Here is a 21,190-nt window from a genome sequence, read left to right as displayed (position 1 = left end):
ATTCTACTCCTGACATTGCTAACAGACTGTAAAAGTTGACGCATTTCTGCAGTACATTCTCTTAAAACTGCAGTACAGTTACTCTTAAAATGCACACCTCTCATAGTTTCTTTACAGAAGTTTCTCATGTATTAAATGCCCCTCTTCTCTCCCTAGCACACGTACTTAAGCTTGCATTATAGAATCACAGAATCATTTGAGTTGAGTGGAAGACCTGTAAGGGTCATCTAATCTCACTTCCCTGCAGTGAACAGGGACACTTGCATCTAGATAAGGATGGTCAAAGCCTACAGATTGTATTCTCATCTGTAGTTGCTGTCCTGTACTGCTTACTGCCTGCCCCTTACAAGGATTTAGGTAGTAAACATCAAAAAGGAAAATAGTGCGTTTCTTCTAAAGGAGGTGAGAAAGTGTTTTGCATTGCCCAGAGGAAAGAATGTGTATCTAAAACATGGTAACTCATACAAAAACGGAATTGATGAGGGGAAGGGTTTTCTCTTTTCCTACAAAGAAAATGCCAAGAAATATAAAGGTAAAAGAAAGAGACAAAATCAAATATAAGTTTGTGATTACCTGTGTTTCAATTACAGTTTTTCTGTAATGATGTAAAGCTGTGAATGTTTCAAGTCCCCGTGGGATCAGCACTAGAGAAAAAATATGTGTAATGGAACAAAAATAAGAATAAAGCAAAATCTGTGGAGCCTGAAATCTTCTACCTGGTAGCTTATCACTATTGGGTGTAGTTTTGTGTACAATTTTGACACCTTTGGTATTTCAAGCAAAGCAAGTAAGCATTGAGATAGGACTGTTATCAGCCTGATGCTGTCTGGTAGAGGTTTTCTGTTTCATGCTTTTCATGTTCTGCAGAGATGGGTGGTCATGAAGGTGATACTTTAAGCCGAAAATTTTAATTTACCTAAGATAGTACTTTAAACTTTATTAGAGCTAAACCTGAGCAATGGAGATATCTTAACCCACAAGCACACGTAACCACTACACCTTTGGGGCACTACAAAGGAGTGCACACAATTAAGGCCGACTTCCTCGAAGTTAAGAGCTGCATCCTGCCAGTAAGCAGCATCTCCTCAGTCTCTGGCTCCAGCTAGGGGTCGCAATTTTGGCTTATTTATTGCTTTTCTTCCGGGGAGCTATAAGGGCATACTGCCAGCAGGAGCACAGGGCTGCCATGGGGGGTAGGGGATGTTTTGGGCAAGCAGCGCCTCCAAATCATCAAGCGCTCGGGGGACCGCCATTTTTCTTAAGGGCAAGAGCGCCACCTCGTCGGCGGCCGCCATTTTCCATAAGGGCAAGGGTGCCGCATTCAGGCGCCGTTTGCAGCACCATGGCAACGGCAGCCATGTTAGGCGAGGGCAAGCGGCAGCCAGCAAAGCGTCCATAACAAGTGAGGGCGAAATGGCCGCCGGAAGGGGCGGCCGCCTCTGAGGGAGGTGCTGAGCACAGCTGCTTCAGCTGCCTTTATGATTGGTCCGTGCGCGGATTTGCTTTCCGGAGGGCCTGAGGAAGGCGGCAGGGATCGGTGGGCTGTTTTAGGGTGGGTGGGGGTTGCCGGGCCGCAGTGGCTGGACTAGGTCAGGCTGCGCCGAGCGAAGTGCGTGAGGGAGGGGTGGGCGGGCGGCTCTGCGCGGCAGTGGCCGTGGCAGCGGGGACGGGGAAGCGAGCGGTGCGCGGTGGGGTGGGCGGCTGTAGGCCTGTGGATGCCCGAAGGTAGCAGGGGAGCCGTGGGTGTTGTGGGAGGGTGTTGCCGAGAGAGAGAAAACAGTTAAATTGGAGCTGTCTTTGATTATTTCTGCTAATTCTTGAGATTTATTTAGTGTTTATATTTCGAGGCAGGTTACAGGAATGGAGGATTATTGTGGTATTTCATTAACTCATCTGGGAAGGAATTGCTGTTCTGTATATGGTGAAAGGCATTGCCATGTCAAAACGCTTGTTGAAAAAGAAAGTTTAGCCAAGCAGTCTGTTATCGCCTGTATCTTAAAAATGCAATAGCCTTATTACTTTCTGTAGAACTCAAATATATAACAACAGTTTGGTTCAGCCTGTAACCCATAGTTGTTCTGTAAATGCCACTCTGGATCAAAATGGGACAGTATTAACTTTATTTGTATACTCTGTATTTCATTGCTTTCTGGACTTCATATAGCTTAGAAGTAGTTATCTGAGAATTAAACTGGCACAATACCTTTGAATATGGGACGAGAATGCTGCTTAGATCTAATGAAGATGTATTTTGTTTTCCAGCACTAGCTGCATTGTTTGTTTTGGGAACCCTCCAAGAAAACATTAATTGGTGTAGTAAATTAATATGTGAGGAAAATTAAAAAAAAATGTAAGAAAAATATTTTGGTAGTGAAGGTTTTTGTCAGTCACTGGAACAGGTTGCTCAGGAAGATTATGGAGTCCTTGAAGATAGCAGAAGCCTGCCTGAGGAAGGCCAATGGCCATGCTCCTGCTGAATCTGATATATTTGTGAGCACTGAACAGGTCATCAGCAGAAGTCCTTTTTAGCCTCAATTCTGTAACTAATAGTCCAGAACTTTTAAAATTCCATTAATTTGGTCATAAGTATGCTTCTAATGTGCCTATCTCTGATAAAATGCAGAACTGCTCTGCAAAACTTTATTAGGAATTGCTGTTCAGTTCACTAGGATATACAAGTTTGTTTTGTAAAGTCTCTGAGGACTCATCTTCAAGGAATTGCTTCCCTTGGCTTTAACTGACTTTGAATGTTGGTACAATAAGAGCAGTTTGACTGATGTGAACAGCTGCCATGTATTCACAGTGTCAGGAAGTCTCAGGCATACCCTGTGAACGACAGATTGGTGGTTCTCATGGAGGGTAATTTTTTTCCCATCATGTTGCTGTTCACGGTGATAAACCCAGTGGTGTCTTTTAATAACTCTTGACCAGTATTTTCTAAAGCTATTGGAGTTACTTATTCTGTACTGTGTTGTGTATCTTTTTACCATAATGAATTGGTTGTGGTTAGGTTGGTGTCTTTGCTTTTCTTTTAATGGTGTTATTTAATATCAGGCCGAACTTGGAGAAGGGGTGAGCCTATATGTGTCAGCCACCATGTCTGGAGCTGGCAGTAAACGGGCAGCTGGAGAGCCTGGCCCTTCTGCACCTCCAGAGAAAAAGGCAGGGGTTGAAGACTCGGGGACCACAGTAGAGACCATTAAGCTTGGTGGAGTTTCTTCAACGGTATGTCTTTCTTGCTTACTGCCTCTCAAGCTCTTGGTTTTTCTTATCTGGGAACCAAATTGTCTTTCTTCCTTAATAAGCCTAGTGAACTGGTTTGTGAGGAATGTGCCACTGACTTGTACTTCTGCACAGGAGGAGTTGGACATTCGGACTCTACAGACCAAGAACCGGAAACTAGCAGAGATGCTGGACCAGCGGCAAGCCATTGAAGATGAGCTACGGGAACATATTGAGAAGCTGGAGCGTCGGCAGGCCACTGATGATGCCTCTCTGCTGATTATCAACCGTTACTGGAATCAAGTTAGTAATATGCAAGAGCTGCTCTGAAAGTAATGCCTCCTATTTCATTTTGTTGGCCCACAATGTTAGAGGCAAATGTTCATGGTATGGCAGTAAAATTTGAACTTTCCTGCCAATGTTCCGTTACATTTTGTTGCTGCGTGACAGATGGCAGCAGAGGGGCAGTCTGACAGAATGGCGTCTGACCTGGAAGTGCTTATGAAGCAAGGGTGTCCATAGCAGCTATGGAGCAGTGAGCGACCTCCACTGGGATGGCGAGTGACATGCAGACTATAGTTTGTTGCTGGTGAAGATGCATAGCTAACAGTGATGTCTATGTTGAAAATAGAGTTGTGTAGCTGCATATTAGCTCTATCAAATAATGCCACTATGCTCTTTTTATCTGTTGTAGTTTCAGTGGAAATAAGTAGGAGGCATTGCTTTTGGAGTGACATGTGTATTTTATTAGTATTGCTCTCCTTGTGCCTTCTGTTCACCTACACATTCATCCTTTGTCTTGTCTTTCTTTGTTATTCAGTTTGATGAAAATATCCGCATCATCCTTAAACGTTTTGACCTGGACCAAGGTCTTGGAGACCTCCTGTCCGAAAGAAAAGCACTTGTTGTACCAGAACCTGAACCAGACTCAGACAGTAATCAGGAACGAAAAGATGAAAGGGAAAGAGGTGAGGCACGTGACTAGGGACAGTGGGAAAGATGGATTTCAGCTGTGGATGCTACTGGTTTGTTTTTCTAAAAGCTGTCACAAACTTTCTAATTATGAAGAATAGCGTTATTTTCTTCCAGAGCATGCTTACTTTTTGCACTTCTTTCTGTTCCCAGGTGAAGGATTGGAACCAGCGTTCTCCTTCCTGGCAACCCTAGCCAGCAGCACTAGTGAGGAGATAGAATCTCAGCTGCAAGAGCGTGTGGAGTCCTCCCGGCGTGCTGTTGCCCAGATTGTGACAATGTATGACAAACTGCAGGAGAAAGTGGATGTGCTGTCACACAAGCTGAATAGTGGAGGTAGGACCAAAGTGGATCCCTGGCTGATGCTCAAGATCCTTGTCTAATTCCATCTTAGATGTTATCTTGCATTCTAAGAATTAAGAATGACTAGGCTTTAAGCTCATTTAGTTTCCAAAATAAATTTGCTTACCTCTTCTAATACCTAATTATCAAAACCTTCAAAAAGGTTTTGTATTAGAAGAATATGATAATTGCCTCTGACTATGAATGCTGAGAGATCTACCCCCAGCACTGGACTGAGGAGAGATTTGTTTCTGTCTGTGGTGTGTTTGCTCACCTGAAAGGCTACAGATTAAACCTTAACAGGTTTACCAGTAAGGAAGTGAAACAGTATCGCAAACTGATGCTGGACTTCTCACTTGGAGTTCACTAAAAGGCATAGAGTAACAGTCTTCTCAGTTTTCTTTGGGGTTTTAAGCTTGATGAGAACATCTGATATCACTGCGTATCCAGTGTGACTGTTAATTTTGAATGCAAAACAGTTTTGCAGAAGAAACAAATGATGAGAGTCCAAAAATGGATGTAGCAGTTTATGCTCAGATTAATCTCTGAAAAAAATTGTTGGCTTAAGGGCAGAATTCTGATCTTTTCTGAGTGAAAATTTAGGTAGAATTACCAACTCTTTTTTTTTTTTTCCTGTTGTCCAGAGCATTACATGCTTTGATAAAAGAGCTTTGGGAAATACAGCACTGGTGTGGTAAAATACTGCTGTGCTTAGCTGGCAGTCTCAGACTGTTGCAGTAATGCCAGTGCTATCGTGTGAGCCTGTACTCCCACATACTGTACTCATTTGCAGTTTGTCCTTTGGTTTATCAGCGTGTGTTGAAATAGGTTTGCACGTCAGTTTGACCTGCAATAGGATGTTGGTGTAATAGGAGAGTGTTTTCTGTGTTGCTCATATTGGCGTGATTGGAATGATTTCTGGCTTTAAGAGATGGTAACAGACAGGAATGAATGGTATGTTAAATGGCAAAGCCTTCTGCTTGGTGAATGCAGGATGCTACTCCAAGGAAAGCTGTAATAAGAAGCAGTTAACAACAGAAACTCTTTTTAACTTTTTTTCTTCTTACTGTTTAAGAAGCTACCTTCTTAATTTGCTTCTTTTTCTTTTGGTTGTTTCAGATATTTCATTGATGGAAGAAGCAGTCTTAGAGCTTAATTCATACCTTTCACATGAGAATGGACGTCTACAAGAACTGGCTGATCTTCTTCAGGAGAAGCACCGAATAATGTCTCAGGAGGTATAAAAAGAAGAGAGAAAAAAGTCTGTTTTGGAGACTGTACTTGATTAGTTCCCATTTAGAATAATCTATTTGCAAAGCAGATTGTTGCCTTACAGAAAGGCAGCAGGAACAAGAATGGGAATTCAAATTCTGAACAAAGGTTATGGAAAGAATGGTTGTATGTAGATTTTTCTGTGTAATGAAGGACATGTGATTAATAAGTTACATGGATATGATTTTTAGAAGCAAATGAAACAGAGAAAGTGGTGAGATGATGCTAAGATGTCTGTGACACTTGCTGTTCCTGTCATTTCACCTCTCGTTTTTTTCTGAGTTGTGTATGAAAGTTCTACAGCCTGAATTGTAGGATGAATAGTCTTTAAGGAATTCAGGAGTTCAGGAGTTAAGGAATGCTTTACGAGGCATCCATAACCATTTGTGGTAATGCTGGCCTGGTTCAGTGTTTGTCCGAAGGCAATTAGGTGTTTTATAGAGCAGGATTTAAAAGATTTAAAAAAACAAAACACCTTTGAGTAAGGTGAGGTGGCTGCTGCTGCACTCTGCCTGATATTCCCAACTTCTTTCCTATTTTTGTTTTCTTTTTTTTTTTTTAATTATTTTCATTTAGGATAGTTTACTGAATATCATAGAATGATATGGGTGTAAAAGGACCCAAAGATCACCCAGTTCCACGCCTTCCTGAAGTGTGCAGGGTGGCCACACACGAGATCAGGCTGCCCAGGGCTTTGAACACTTCCAGGGATGGGGTGTCCACTACTTCTTTGGAGAGCTTCCCAGAGATCTCATCCAATAATTACTTAAACAGCTGAAAACTCACTTTTCTGAAGTTCAGAATCCTGGCTTTGCTTTTTGTCAGACCCATATTCCTTGAGATCATGAACTCCAATCTTAAGCCCTTTAATGATCTCTTCTGCATTGATGAGCACTAGGTCCAATAATACTTTTCTTCTTGTTGGCCTGCCCAATGCCTGGACCAGGAAGTTATTTTCAGTGCACTCAAGCAGTCTGCTGGGTTGTTTGCAGCCCATCAAGTTGCCAGCAGCTGTGGGTAGATAACTGGATAGTTGAAATCCCCAATCAGGGGAGCTTGCTGTTTCTTGTAGCTGAAGCAGTAAGGCCTTGTCAGCAATCCCTTCTTGATCAGGTGGCTTGTAATAGATGATGTTTCTCAGAGCCATCGCTTTGCAATCTGTCCACTTCTTAATATAGAGGGCAACTCCCCCACACCTTCCCTGCCTGCAAAAAGCTTGCAGCTCTTAATTGTTGTATTCTAGTTGTGCAGTTTGTCCCGCTGCATTTGCATGATATCAGCTAGGCCATAGTTTTCTAATTGCACTATGGCTTCTGTCCGCTTATTTCCCACGCTACATGCATTGGTGTAGAGGCATTTCAGCTGTGCTGCCAGACTTGTTTTCTTCTTAAAAGAGTAATCTTGGAATAAGCTATCTGAATAGGAAAAGATAACTGCAAAATGTACAAAGAGTGTAAATGCAGTGTATGATGAATATGAAGGAAAAAAAAATTCTTAGCACTCTGAAAAATTGTTGGTTCTACCTAATATTGCGACTAAAATATTCTTGACTGCAGTTCTCCAAGTTGCAAGAGAAAGTGGAGACGGCAGAGTCTCGAGTGTCTGTTCTGGAGACTATGATTGATGACCTTCAGTGGAATATTGACAAGATCCGTAAGAGAGAGCAGCGACTTAACCGGCACTTGGCAGATGTTCTTGAACGGGTGAGCAACACCCAGAGTTTAGTATTGACTGGCGTTTTTCCTAGTGTATTTCATTGTGTTAGAATCTAGAGTTAGAATCTCTAGTATACAGTCTGTGACTCTGAATGTGCTGTTGTATATTATGCACTTAATCGAGCGTTTATGAAATTTGTTGCCTTTTTGCAGGTGAATTCTAAAGGTTACAAGGTGTACGGAGCAGGAAGCAGTCTCTATGGGGGCACAATCACCATTAATGCCCGTAAGGTAAGGTCAGGGCCTTGGTTTTATTCAAGGGAGAGAATATATTCAAGGAGAGCTTGCGTGTAGGATCTTGGTTTGTTACAGAATTAAATACTTCCTTTAGTATGAATCTCCTGGGGGTCCTTGACAAACCATTTTGTTTCCTTATAAGTTTCCTGGTATAAAAAGGCCTGGGGAAAGTGGGGTCTGTCCCACTCAGTAGTATTATTTAGTCCTTACTGTAGAAATGATCACTCGATTAGAATTGTACATGAATAGTGGAACTTAAAAGTAATTTATCCCTGGCAGTTTGAGGAGATGAATGCAGAGCTGGAGGAGAATAAAGAGCTTGCTGGGAACCGCCTCAGTGAGTTAGAGGAACTGCGCCGTGATCTTCAGGAAGTAACATCACAGAATGAAAAACTCAAGGTGAGATGTCTATACCTGTCTGAAGATGAAGATGTTTCTGTAGCCTGTTCCCATCTGTCATGCTGTGTTGTATCTCTGGGAATCCTTATTAATTCTGTTCTGTACTTGCTCTTTGTATCCTGAGCCACATAAAAAGCATGGCTAGCTGGCTGAGAGAGATAGTTTTGTGCTTCAGTCTTGTGACACCCTGCTTGGAGTACTGCATCCAGTTTTGGAGTTCTGGGCACCTTAAAGACAAGAAGCTTTTAGGCTGGGTATAGAGGAGAGGCATGAAAGTGATCAGAGTACTTTCCTATGAGGAAATGCTGAGAGTAGGAGTTGTTCTTTTCAGGGAAGGTTACTTTATTGCAACCTCTCAATATTCAAAGGGAGCTTACTGAAAAATGAAGACTTTTTTTTTTTTTTTTTTTTTTTTTTACCAGAGCCTATAGTGACAGGACAAGGGCTAATGCTTATACATCAACTATCCTCTTAGTTTAAAAGTACAATTTTTTGATCTTTTTCTTTCTTAATGGCTGAAGGAAATTGTACGCTGAAGCTGTTAGTGCCCCATCTCTGAAAACCTTCAAGGTCTGGTTGGACTAGGCTGTGGGGAGCCTGATTTAGTGGGTGGCAGGAGGTTGGAAGTGGATGGGCTTGAAGCTCCCTTGCAGTCCAAGCCATTCTCTGTTTCTATGTCCCTGTCCATGCTGGGCACATTGAACTAAGTCAAGATTCTTGTCAAGTCAAACTGTGTGTTTTATAGCTGGGCTGTGTACTTAAAATTTGTGTGACTTACGCTTGCAGTTCAGTGCATTGGTGACATCGTGTGGACATCAGTGGGAATTGTACTAATTTATTATTTCCTGTTCTCAGCTGTATTCCATTCCTTTAATATGTTTTAATGATACCTGGTTATTTAGTTCCCCTCTTTCACCTTCCTTCCACTCCATATGAGTGGAGCTAGGGAACTTGAGTAGGAGATTCTAGATTCTGGAAAGAATAGATTAATTTAAACCTTCTATTTGTGGTGGAATGGATAGAGAGGAAACAACATACAAATTTCTTATATCTTAGTGACTGTAAAACTAAAATTTGTGATAAATTTGTATATAAAATTTAGATTCTGTTTATCTTATGCTTAGTTTAGCCTGACAGTAGGAACATCTGAGCTGATACTCAGAGATGAGACACCAGCGATTGACTTGAGGCACTAGTAAATACTGTTTATCCATGTGAGCTTTTTTTGAGAGGAACTCCATTTGGCATACAGCTTTCTTTTTATTAGCGTTGAGCATTGTGTGTGTATTTATATGTTTGTTTCACTGCTTCAAGTCACACCTATTTCCTGAGTTTTGTAGTAAAATTCAGACTCTGTACTTTCTCTCATTTGCTTTCTGTTAACGTGTCTCTTGTTGGCACTTAGTTTTTCTAATTTACAGTCAAATTTTTCTGTTTCTGTCTTAATTCATTTACATCTTTATGATTTTACATTAAATCATTTGAAGATATTTATTGTGCTTCCCAAACTCATATATTTGAGATCAATTGTTGCAAAACCTGAAAATGAAAAAAAACTTATTGTGTGACTCTGTAAGAGAAACAGCTTCGTATATATCAGCAGAGAGAAAGCACAGACTGTTTTAGTCGATACTTAAGCACCATTTGTGTCCGTTTCTCAGCAATGCTATTAAAGTCCTACACTGTTTTCTTTGTTGTTTTTAAGATACTTGTTCTGTTGCCACTGAAAAGTTGCTTGTGGCAGCTTTAACTTGAGATGACTTTACTTTTTGTGACATCTTTGTGTGTCCTGATCAGATTGAGCTGCGACGAGCAGTGGAAGAAGCTGTGAAGGAGACTCCAGAATATCGCTGTATGCAGTCTCAGTTTTCTGTTTTGTATAATGAGAGTCTGCAGCTGAAGGCACATCTTGATGAGGCCCGCACTCTGCTTCATGGCACTCGCACCACACACCAGCGCCAGGTGGAACTAATTGAGGTAGTACCTCTCCATTAAACTGGAGAACATTGTCACCCATTGAGTGTTGCTGTTGATCTCAGTGGCCCCGGGAACGCTCAGGAAATGGCTTTCTGGCAATAATTCATCTGTTCTTGTACCTTCTGCTGATGAGGTGAGAGAGACTTCTAGGTCACAGCACCAAGTTCTGTCTCCTTCTTACTCCTCAGAGGGATGAGGTCAGCCTTCACAAGAAACTACGCACAGAAGTAATTCAGTTAGAGGACACCCTGGCACAAGTCCGCAAGGAGTATGAGATGTTGAGGATTGAATTTGAACAGACCCTTGCTGCCAATGAACAAGCAGGTACACAGTTCTTCTGCTTTGTGTGGTTTTTTTTTTTTTTTTTTTTTTTTTTTTTTAAGAAAATCAGCCCCATTAGAGGTTGCATTGCGGCAGAACACTTGGCATGATTTTATTTTTTTCTGTTATTCTTAAATACTTCTCCTGACAAGTTTCAGAAGCCAGTTGCATCTTATCTGACTTCCTTTTAAGTGTTGCAGAATGTTTCATTTTCATAGAATTGTTGAGTCATAGAATGGTTTGAATTGGAAGGGTAAAATCATCTAGTTCCCACCCTCCTGCTGCAGGAAGGGATACCTCCTAGTAGACCAGGTTGCTCACAGCCCTAGCCTCTCTGGCCTTCAAAACCTCCAGGAAGAGGGCATCCATAACCACCCTGGGCAATCTGTTCCAGTGTCTCACCACCCTCACAGTAAAGAATTTCTTCTTAACATCAAGTCTTAAACTAGAACAATACTAGAACATTACAGCCATTTCTCTTCATTCTCTCCCTACATGCCCTTATAAAAAGTCCCTCCCCAGCTTCAGGTTCTAAAGTCCCCCTTCAGGTATTGGAAGTCAGCTATAAGGTTCCCAGCTCTCAGCCTAGCCTTGTAGAGGAGAAAAAAGAAAAGAAGAGTAATAGCAAGAAAACTTACAGATCACAATTAAAAATTTTTGATAAGCAAGAAGTGGAACAGAAATAAAAATAGGTGATGCAAAGCAGTCACTCACCCATCCCCCCCACCCCTCCTCATTGATGTCAAGTCAGTTCACAAGCATAAGATGGCTAACTTTTTTAAATCCCCCTTCTTTTTCAGTTTTTATTGACGACATTACATAGCATAGAGTATCTCTGATCAGTTTGAATCATCTGCTCTGTTTGCCTCTTCCCAACTTCTTTTGTACCCTCAGTTTGTGTACTGGGGGCACAGAGTGAGAAACAGGAAAGACCTCGACAATGTGCAAACATTATTTGACAGTAGCCACTACATTTGTGGTATCCATCATTGTTTTGGTTCCTAAATCTAAAACAACACTATATGAGCTGCTATGAAGAAAATCAGCTCTATCACAGTCAGATAAAAAAATGTATAAAAAGATGTATTTTTCCTTTAAGGAATGCTGGGGGGGGAAAAAGTAAAGGGGAAACTAAGGCTGGAAATGTCCAGAGACTTATCATAGCTGGCATGACTTTTCTGTGAATGTGTTGTGATGGTATGTTGTGCAGTGGAATGATTATAGTCCTATTTTTGTCTCTTGTCACTCCCTCACCATTGAAGTCTATAGAAATGAGTGCAAGTATGTTTTGTTACATTTGTGTTTCTGTTTTTCTAGGCCCAATTAATCGGGAGATGCGTCATCTCATCAGCAGCCTCCAGAATCATAACCACCAGCTGAAGGGAGAGGTACTGAGGTACAAACGCAAACTGAGAGAGGCCCAATCTGACTTGAGCAAGGTATCCAATTACAAAATGCCAGTAAAGAGCAGAAAATGCTTGGTGAAAACGTGGATGCTGTCAGTCCTTCCTTACCTGTAGTATCAGCTTTTCTGTTACAGTGTGCAAGATGCAGCATAATTTCTGATTGAGTTCCATGCTCTCCTCCTTTCCACTTAACAGATTAATTGTCTTCCTTTTGTAGCTTTATACAGCTCTGTGAACAGTGTTAGCAGCGTCAGAGGAAACATGCAAATGGAGTTTGGGAAGACTAGTATGGGCAGATAACTGTCATGCAAGTGTCTGGCTGATAACCTAATATCTTATTTCCATCTCTGTCTTCTTTGTTGCTGTTCCATGACAGATCCGCTCTCGTAGTGGTAGTGCTCTTCTGCAATCCCAGTCCAGCACTGAAGACACAAAGGAGGAGCCTCCAGAGATCAAACCGGAGCCTGATGACCCTTCTGCCCAAGCATCTGTTCCCAAAGCTGCTTCTGAGGAAGCTTGTGAAGTTAAGGCTAGGCGAGATGAAGAGGAACGGGAGCGAGAAAGACGGGAGAGGGAGAGGGAACGAGAAAAGGAAAAAGAGAAAGAGAGGGAGAGAGAGAAAGAGAAAGAGCGAGAGAGAGAAAAACAGAAACAGAAGGAATCTGAGAAGGAGAGAGAGTCCAAAGAGAAGGAGAAAGGGAAGCATGAAGATGGAAGAAAGAAGGAGGCTGAAGTGATCAAGCAGTTGAAGGCTGAGCTCAAGTAAGAGTTGCTGTTTCTTCCTTTCTTGTGTGAGTTATGCCCTAACTCAGGTGTTTCTATCAGGTCACTTGCAGCTCTTAGGTAGTTTGTTCCTGAAATTAGAAGTTTATAACACCTTCTGTCTGATTATGTTTATAGTAACAGTATAGTAACATTTCACTCATGAAAGCTTTAAAACCAAACCAGGTACTTCATATTCTGTGTCAAATTGCTGTCACTACAATTGTGTAAAACTCTACAGCAACATGTTACTAATGAAGGGCACAGTGGTCTCCCCTTCTTAGATCAGTACCAAAGCAGAGACAGATACCTATTACTTATTTTTAGGATGCATGCTTCCTTCACCCTCTGTGTTCTGTTAGCTTTTCAACCCATGTGTGCCTGAATCCATTCTTTACAGCTTTTGACTTGCACTTACTAGAGTGAAATGAGCCATGGAAGAAGACTCTACCTAGCTGCAGTGTGGAATATGGAGAGAATATTGTTGAATATGTGATAATGTAGCTTTTCTGCTTTGATCTCACAATCTTCTATCTCTGTGTTTACAGGAAGGCCCAGGAGAGCCAGAAGGAGATGAAGCTGTTGTTAGATATGTACCGTTCTGCCCCCAAAGAGCAGAGAGACAAAGTACAGCTCATGGCAGCTGAGAAAAAGGCAAAAGCAGAGGTAAAGCTCATTTCTCTTGCCATTTTTTCCTCAATTACATTCTCCTTAAAACTTCTTTTCAAATACTCTGTACCTGAACTGTGGTGCCTTTGTTGTCAAAACGAGAGGTTATTTCTCTTCTCATGTTTGTCACTTACAATAGAGGCTGAAGTGGTTTGGAGCTGAGAAGAGATGTTGATATGTTCTCTTGATGGGCAGTGTTTTAATCGTTGGTGTTAAAGGAGGTTGGTTGTTCAAAGCTGTTTTTAGATTTCCATATCTATTATATGTAGATATGTAGCCTTACATCATTAAAAATTTAGAAAGACCTGAAGATAGAGTTTGGTGTGCTATTCGGAAAACGTAGAGTGTGGTCTCAGATCTCTTAGTGGATGTGGCAGGGAACATCACCCAACGTATTTTAAATGGGTCTTGGACAATGATTTGGGAATGAAATTTTGAAACGTTCCATATGAGTGAAGCTGCAGAGAGCACTGAAAAAAGTTACACTTTGATGTCAAGAGGTGTTATGAGTATGGTTTCCTCCTCCAATCACTCTGCTTCAGGACTTTCTTCTGTCTAGCCACTGGAGCCCAGGCTGGAGATATAGGGTCTCAGCTTAGACTGAGGGATGTGGCTGCTGCTTTCCTGAGTGCAGGCCCAGCAGTAGTGATGCTAAGCACGTGTCTCAGGGACACGCACAGAGAATACAAGACACAGACTTAGGCAGTCAAGCAGATTGCCATGGTCAAGCTGCTGCCTTCAGCAATGCCCACATACTGGAATCAAAACATCTAACATGAATAGACAAGCCCCTACATCTTCTTCACATGGTAGGGGAAAAAATTCACTGTGGAAGGTATGCACACATACAGCTCTGTCCAGTTTCACAAGCGTACACATTTTAGCAGATCCCTTCAGTAGTGCCACAGCACTTCTGTCAGTCTGGCACTTCTACCTGCATCCCAGGCCTCTTTAACCTATTCACAAACTGTCTTACTAAAAGTTGGCATTTTTTCCTTGCAGCACGCGTACATGTGGCTTAGATAGTGAGATCACAGAGAGATAATTAAGAAAAAGATATGTGGAGATACTGTAAGAAGATAGGCCAGACTGCAATGGTCAGCCTGATGACCGTGCCTGACCAGCCTGATTTCATGCACAGCCAAGTCTTTTCTATCTACACACCCCTTTGTTAATCTTGCTCCCCTTCCCAATGCTCAGTGGTGTTCAGAACTCTGATTCCTGTATCTTCTTAGCTCAGGTCCCCTCTGGTCCAGTCTTTTCCTTTGCAAAGCCCAACTTAGTCTTCCTGGAAGTAGCACCTCTGGTTTTTTTGAAACCCTAACAATTAGTGTGACAGACAAGGTTGGTTTGTTGTTGTTGTATGCATGTCTGTTTTCTCAGGTCAGTGCCTCTGCGTATCTTGTTTCTGGCCTCTTCCTTTTTTTTCCACCTTAGTTTCCTAGTTGGCAGGGTCCCCAGTCAGTTGACCTTGCTGGATTAAATGTTCTCACATTCCCTCATCAATTAGCATGACTTACCAGGTTTGGTTTCCTTGTTTTGTCAGTCAGGTTTGTATCTCCATATGATGGTTTCTTCTTCTTTTTTTTTTTTTTTGTTCCCCCTTTTTGCATTGAAAAAGATGCTTGATCAGATGCCTTTAAAGGAGCAGATGCTCTTCTTCCATGTAGCCTTACATATAAAAGTGCTTAGAAACAAGTGTCATTAAAAAGTGGTGTTGAATTTTTCCAAGGTTTTGAAATAAAGGCCTTAAAGCCCATGTTAATGGTCTGTCTGCCTATATTACAGTGTCATGTTGAGATGAAATGGATTTTATTTTCCCATGCTTAGAAGGCGGTTTTTCTGATGTTTTGATGAACTGTGGGGAAAACATGCACTTGACAAAGCTCAGGCCACATTCTTGTATTTAGTGTCATTTTTGTCTTGTCTTTTCTTAAGCTGGAAGAACTAAGGCAGAGAGTGAAAGAATTGGAAGACAAGGAGAAAAAGGAGAGTAAAAAGATGGCTGACGAGGATGCCCTTCGGAAGATCCGAGCAGTAGAAGAACAGATTGAGTATTTACAGAAGAAGTTAGCCATGGCTAAACAGGTGAGTTTCTAGTAATTTCTGTCATGGCTTGTGCATTTGGGAAATAAGTGTTTTTATTTTACTGCTAGGGAGACAGAATTTCTGTTGCCATATGTTTCAAAGATGCGTGATATTTGTCCTTGTGTATTGAAGGGGGAAAATGGAAGTCTGGACAGCAACTATGACAAAGTTCATGGCAGAAGTGGTAAGGAAAACTTAGCTGTTCATGAAGTGTAGGTGGAAAGCACAGAAGGGAAATGGCTGGATCAGCATCTAGAGGGGGAGGGTGACATTTGTTTTTAATAATATTTGTACAGTTCATACAGTTAATACATTTGTGTGGTGCTGTGATATACATTCTTCCACAAAAAAGGACATAATCTAATGTTAACAAGGAAAGACTGACCTGAGTACAGGCAAGACAAGTGACTAATTTGATGTGTTCGTTTTTAGAATTTAATTCTTCCCCTTTTAGTACACAGTTACACTATCTTGTCACTTACTCCTTTAATGATGAAGCATCATGAGTATAGAGGGCTTGACAGCCTTTTAATTGGAAGCTGTTAAGTTGTCTACCTAGGCCATTAATTGGCCTAGTTTGTGACAGCTGTTTAGGTAGCTGCCTGAAGTTGGTAGGTGGCTTCTGCCCAGCTCTGGCAATGATTGTAGCTGATTTTTTCCCACCAGATAAGCAAGCATCTGTGAGTTTCTATGAAGATGAGCGTCTCTTCTTCAGTTTATAATTCAGGCCCTAGAGACTGATGCATTTTCCTTGATCTGTGTTAGTTTTTGTCTCTGTTACAATATCCAGAATAATTGTAGTGGTACAGGAAACAGCTCTGCCAGAGCCAATGATTCTCTTGCAGGAGGAGGAGGCTCTGCTGTCAGAAATGGATGTCACAGGCCAAGCCTTTGAAGACATGCAGGAGCAGAACATACGGCTGATGCAGCAGCTACGGGAGAAAGATGATGCCAACTTCAAGCTGATGTCAGAACGCATCAAGTCCAACCAGATTCACAAGCTGCTGAAAGAAGAAAAGGAGGAGCTGGCAGATCAAGTTTTGACATTGAAGACACAGGTAACTTGAGAAAAGGAAAGAGGACAGTCAAATTTATGGGAAGATGAAGTTACTGTAAATTAACCTTGGTAGGGTGTAAGACCCACACAGCTGCTTGACTGTCTTTCCCCAGTAGAAAAGGGGGGAGAGGGGCAAAAGCAGAATGTCCATGGGTTGAGAGAAAGGCAGTGTACTAAGTAAAGCAAAAGTTTCATGCGCAAGAGAAGCACAAAATTAATTAACTACTTGATGTTAGCAGATAAATGTTTAGCCACTTCCAGGAAAGCAGGGCTACATACTGGTTATCTGGGTAGACAAATAGCGTAACTCTGAACATGTTCTCCTAGTCATCCCTGTTTCTTCAGATTTCATTGCTGAGCATAACGTCATACAGTATGGAATATCTGTTTGTTCAGCTTAGGGCAGTAGTTCCAGCTGTGCCCTTCCACAGCTTCTTGTGCACCCCATGTCTACACTTGTGAGAGTGAGATAGCATGAGATGCAGAGAAAACCTTGTTGCTGTTTAAGCACTTTTTGTCAACAACTAAAATCTGGATTTGTTATTAACACTATTTTGTCCAGAAATTCAAAATACAGTGCCATCTAAGTCACTTTAAAGAAAATTACTTCTATCTCAGCCAGAATTAGAACAGAAGGAAATGTTCCTCACATCAGCTGAAGTATTCTACATTGAACTTCAAGGCATCTGTCTCAGTAAGAAACTGCTGTATGAGTATGAACTGTCCTGCGGGTTCATTGTTACGAAGAGCAAGTGGAAGGAAGCAGTGAAGAAGCGGTGAACCACTTTCCTTTGGTTACAGTTCTTCCACATATGTGTTCTGCCATATTTGGAACCAAAGTAAAACTGCTTACTGTCTAGCAGCAGTTCTGTAAGCCACCCACCAAAAGATGAATCTTTGTTGCAGGTGTTGCTAGATTTTTTTAAAGCATTTTAAAGCACTAGAGAGATCTGAATATGTCTGTTAGGTGTGCCAGTATGTCTGTATCCAAGAAGAAAAAGGGAAGATAAAGAGACACCATCTTTAGTGATGAGGAGGCAGGGATAGTTTTTGCATGTAGTTTTAAGGACAACTCTGAAGACCTGTAGAGCATTCATTTCAGTCCCTCTCTGTCTTCTTTCTCCTTTTCTAAAGGTGGATGCCCAGCTGCAAGTTGTACGTAAGCTGGAAGAGAAGGAACACTTGCTGCAAAGCAGTATTGGAACAGGCGAGAAAGAACTCGGTCTCCGAACACAAGCCCTGGAAATGAACAAACGCAAGGTGAATGGTTCTTTTTGGAGATGGAATTGTTGTCTTTTGGGAATCTCTGAGGTCTCTCTGACATAGAACCTGATATTCCCTGCTTGTGAACTAGCATATGAGAAGGCTGAGGAGCAACGAAGAGCGTGCTAATTTAAGTGTCACAGAGTGATGTTTGCTTTTATAAAGATAAACAAGGTGTAGTTGTTTCTGTGAAAGTCTTGATTAGGTAGGGGAACTTAGGGAAAAAGTGGCAGCAGCCAGGTGTTAACTGAGATCAGTTAAAGCTTTCATAGGAAAGATGAGGTCAGTAAAAGAAAATTATGATTAGGGAACATGAAAGCATTTCTTAAATGTGTAAGATACCTAAATGAAGTTGGTCTGTAGGCTAAAACTGAGTGTCTCAGTCTCAGTCTGAGTTATCCAGCCTTTGTTATCAAGGCTGTAGTAGAAATATGGGGATTACATCAAAACAAGTAGAAGGGAAAGCAGAAACATCGTTTTGAAGAAGAGAGGGGAATTCAGAGCAATCATGTTCTGGGTTCTGAGAGAACTCAGCTAATAGATTTGTTAGTGCAGGAATAGAAAATGGTAAGAGAATGGCTCTGGAAAAAAAATGACAAAAAAAAAAAAAAAACAAACACCCATACAAGAAAGCCTTATCTTGCAGTTTTGTCTAAGTTCTCTGTAGATTTGCTTCTATGTTCAATAGGAAAAAGTGGAAATGGAAAGCTAAAAATATTGATACTAATAGGGAATTTGAGGGGGCATTTATGTTTTCCAAGTGAGATGCATTGTTGTTTAACAAGTTGCCTCTGTTAAAGAGGAGAGTTCAAGCTAAATTATTAGAGCTTGTGGGCAGAAATATATTTTGCTGTTTGAAGTAATGTTTAGGGAATGATTTCAGTTCTTCAGTTTGAAACTACCAAAAGCTGACTTGAAAAAAATTAATCTCCAGTAGCTATAGAAATATTTTGTGAGCAGTCTTGAGTTTACAAATAGAGGGACCAGGAATCACTAGAACTTCTTTCATGTTTGTTAATTCTGGGATGGTTTACTTTTTTCAGGCTATGGATGCAGCCCAGCTTGCGGATGATCTGAAAACCCAGCTAGAACTGGCTCAGAAGAAGCTACATGATTTCCAGGATGAGATAGTGGAAAGCAGAGTAACTAGAGAGAAAGAGATGTTCAACTTTAAAAGAGCTGAGGTATACTCCTCATGCATAATCCTTCAATATGTTTCATTTGGTGTCCGCTCTTTGTGCGCTGAAGTCAGAGTAGGTTTCAACTACATTAACTTCCTCACCGTTTCTTGGTTAATACTTTTTTGTCCATTTACTTAGGTTTCTGCTTGATAAAGACTTGACTATTTCAGGTCTTGGCCACTGAAAACTGACAATACAAGTAGCACCAGATGATACGTATGCCTCTTGGGATAAAAGTATAGATAGAGTGATATAGCTAGATGCACAGTTAGTCAGGTGCTAGATCTGTTTCTTTCTTGAAGAAGCTGTGGAAAGAAGACATTGCTCATTTATTTGGTCTCTTTGTTTTTATGCAGGAAGACATTTCTAGGTTACGCAGGAAGCTGGAAACCACTAAGAAGCCTGACATGGTTCCCAATTGTGATGAGATATTGATGGAAGAAATCAAGGATTACAAGGTGACGTAGCTATCTACACTTCTCTCTTGAACTCTGCTTTAGTCAGAAGGCTTTGTAGTCACACTTCTAAGTACTTGACATTTGTTACCTGAACTCTGGCATTGTAGACCTATTTTGCATTGAAAAAAGCACCCCTTCCTTAGCAGAAGTTGAAAGACCTTTATCTTTAGTCATCTTTTAATATACCTGCCACAATGCAGCAGGCCCTAACTGTAATGTTTCCATCTTCCAGGCCCGCCTGACCTGCCCATGCTGTAACATGCGCAAAAAGGATGCTGTCCTAACAAAGTGTTTTCACGTCTTCTGTTTTGAGTGTGTGAAAACACGCTATGACACCCGGCAGCGTAAGTGCCCAAAGTGTAATGCTGCCTTTGGTGCCAATGATTTCCATAGGATCTACATTGGTTGATTCTTTCCACTGGAACCTGAAACCTGCTGCTTATGCTGACCACCCAGCCTCCTTCACTTTCTCTAACTGGCACCTTTGGGGCAGCCTGCAGTGTTCTTGTTCGGGAATGCTACCGAAAAAGGTAGTAGATCTCAGTTCCTTTCTTGTCCTTGTTCTTTTGCTTTTGTCTTCAGTTTTTGTGGATTTCTTTTTTTTTTATGGTTCAGAGGACATTTTCCATTTATCATTTCACACTGTCAAGTTGGAAACATCTAACTGAAGCCTTGTGTGGATGGCATGGAAGCTCTCTGCAGAATAAACGAGGTCTTTATTTGAGGAATTTGCTCTGTTTTTTTGAGTTTCACATCTGGTGTTGCTGAGTGTAAATAGCTTCCCTATTAAAAGACCAATTAAAGAATGAACTGGTAGTGTGTATGTAGACTTCAGTGGAATGACTCATAGAATTATAGAATAACTTAGGCTGTAAGGTCCCTTCCAACCTGTGTCTAGCCCCCTGCTATGGGCTGGTTTCCCTCTACCACATCAGGCAGCCTGGAGCCCCATACTGCGACCTCTACTTGAATGCCTCTAGGGATGGGGCACCCACGGCTTCTCTGGGCAGCCTGTTCCAGTGCTTCAGTACCCTCTGAGTGAAGAATTTCTTCTTAGTATCTATCCGAAATTTCCTGTCTTTTAGTTTAAAGCCATTCCTCCTTGTCCTGTCCCTATCAGACTGTGTAGAAGTTGGGTTCCCTCCTGCTTGGAAGCTCCTTTCAACTATTAGAAGGGCCCAGTGTGATCTCCCTGGAGCCTTCTCCAAGCTAAACAAATCCAGCTCCCTCAGCCTTTCTTTGTAGGAGAGGAGCTCCAGCCCTCTCACCATCTTCATGGCTCCTTTGTGGGCCCTTTCCAACAGCTCTGCATTCTTCTTGTGCTGGATGCCTTGGGCAGGGGCCCCGTATGGAGTTCTGGGTCTAAGGCCCCCAGGCCTCCTGAGACATGTATCTTTCTATGACAGGCCAAGTATCTGTGAAGGCTGCTGTGTTAAGAAGCATGCCTCTGCCACCAAAAGCATATGCGTATCTTTGCATCTGGAAAATGAGAAAGATAAGGCAATAGAAAATCCTTGAAAATAGTATCCCATTGATGTGGATGTCTTCCTTTAGGCTGAGACATAACTCTTTGTTTCCTGAAATTAATTTGTAAGGATTACTTTGGTGTAATTTTGCCATAGAGATTAATCTTGTAATGCACATGCTGTAATAAAAGCTCTGGTCTGGATTACTTTTCTGTTTGTATTAACTTTGATAGTATCTACTGTTTCTGTCTTTGTCCAATTAATGGAAATGTTTTTTCCAGGCTTTAAGTTTCTAAAGCACAGAGATGAATTTCTTCTTTTCAGTCTTCAAAAAAAGTTAACTAGAACCACCTCTGTCATTTTGTCTGTACCTTCATCACTTT

At 41.5% G+C, this 21,190-nt stretch overlaps 1 protein-coding gene across 1 annotated transcript; it reads left to right on the top strand.

Annotated features, from left to right (window-relative positions):
- Positions 1 to 1,398: 1,398 nt before the first annotated feature.
- Positions 1,399 to 20,065, top strand: RNF20 (ring finger protein 20). The gene is made up of 20 exons (XM_085213022.1): positions 1,399 to 1,552; positions 3,055 to 3,225; positions 3,358 to 3,525; positions 4,043 to 4,190; positions 4,348 to 4,530; positions 5,656 to 5,774; positions 7,365 to 7,511; positions 7,677 to 7,754; positions 8,040 to 8,159; positions 9,957 to 10,136; positions 10,325 to 10,460; positions 11,775 to 11,896; positions 12,240 to 12,625; positions 13,174 to 13,291; positions 15,233 to 15,382; positions 16,228 to 16,440; positions 17,574 to 17,699; positions 18,746 to 18,886; positions 19,240 to 19,341; positions 19,574 to 20,065. Exons 2-20 carry the CDS (start codon positions 3,097 to 3,099, stop codon positions 19,748 to 19,750), a joined length of 2,943 nt encoding a protein of 980 aa, XP_085069148.1. The 5' UTR covers positions 1,399 to 1,552; positions 3,055 to 3,096; the 3' UTR covers positions 19,751 to 20,065.
- The last annotated feature ends 1,125 nt before the right edge of the window (positions 20,066 to 21,190 follow it).

Source organism: Meleagris gallopavo, chromosome Z, assembly GCF_905368555.1.
Source record: "Meleagris gallopavo chromosome Z, MGAL_WU_HG_1.1, whole genome shotgun sequence".
Lineage (NCBI taxonomy): Eukaryota > Metazoa > Chordata > Aves > Galliformes > Phasianidae > Meleagris > Meleagris gallopavo.
This window is presented reverse-complemented; position numbering and strand designations above follow the sequence as displayed.

Excerpts from the sequence above, each read along its gene's own strand:
- RNF20 (XM_085213022.1), top strand. The coding sequence starts at position 3,097 with ATGTCTGGAGCTGGCAGTAAACGGGCAGCTGGAGAGCCTGGCCCTTCT. Across the intron at positions 7,512-7,676 it reads TGGCAGATGTTCTTGAACGG|GTGAATTCTAAAGGTTACAA; the intron begins GTGAGCAACACC and ends GCCTTTTTGCAG. Across the intron at positions 10,461-11,774 it reads TGCTGCCAATGAACAAGCAG|GCCCAATTAATCGGGAGATG; the intron begins GTACACAGTTCT and ends CTGTTTTTCTAG.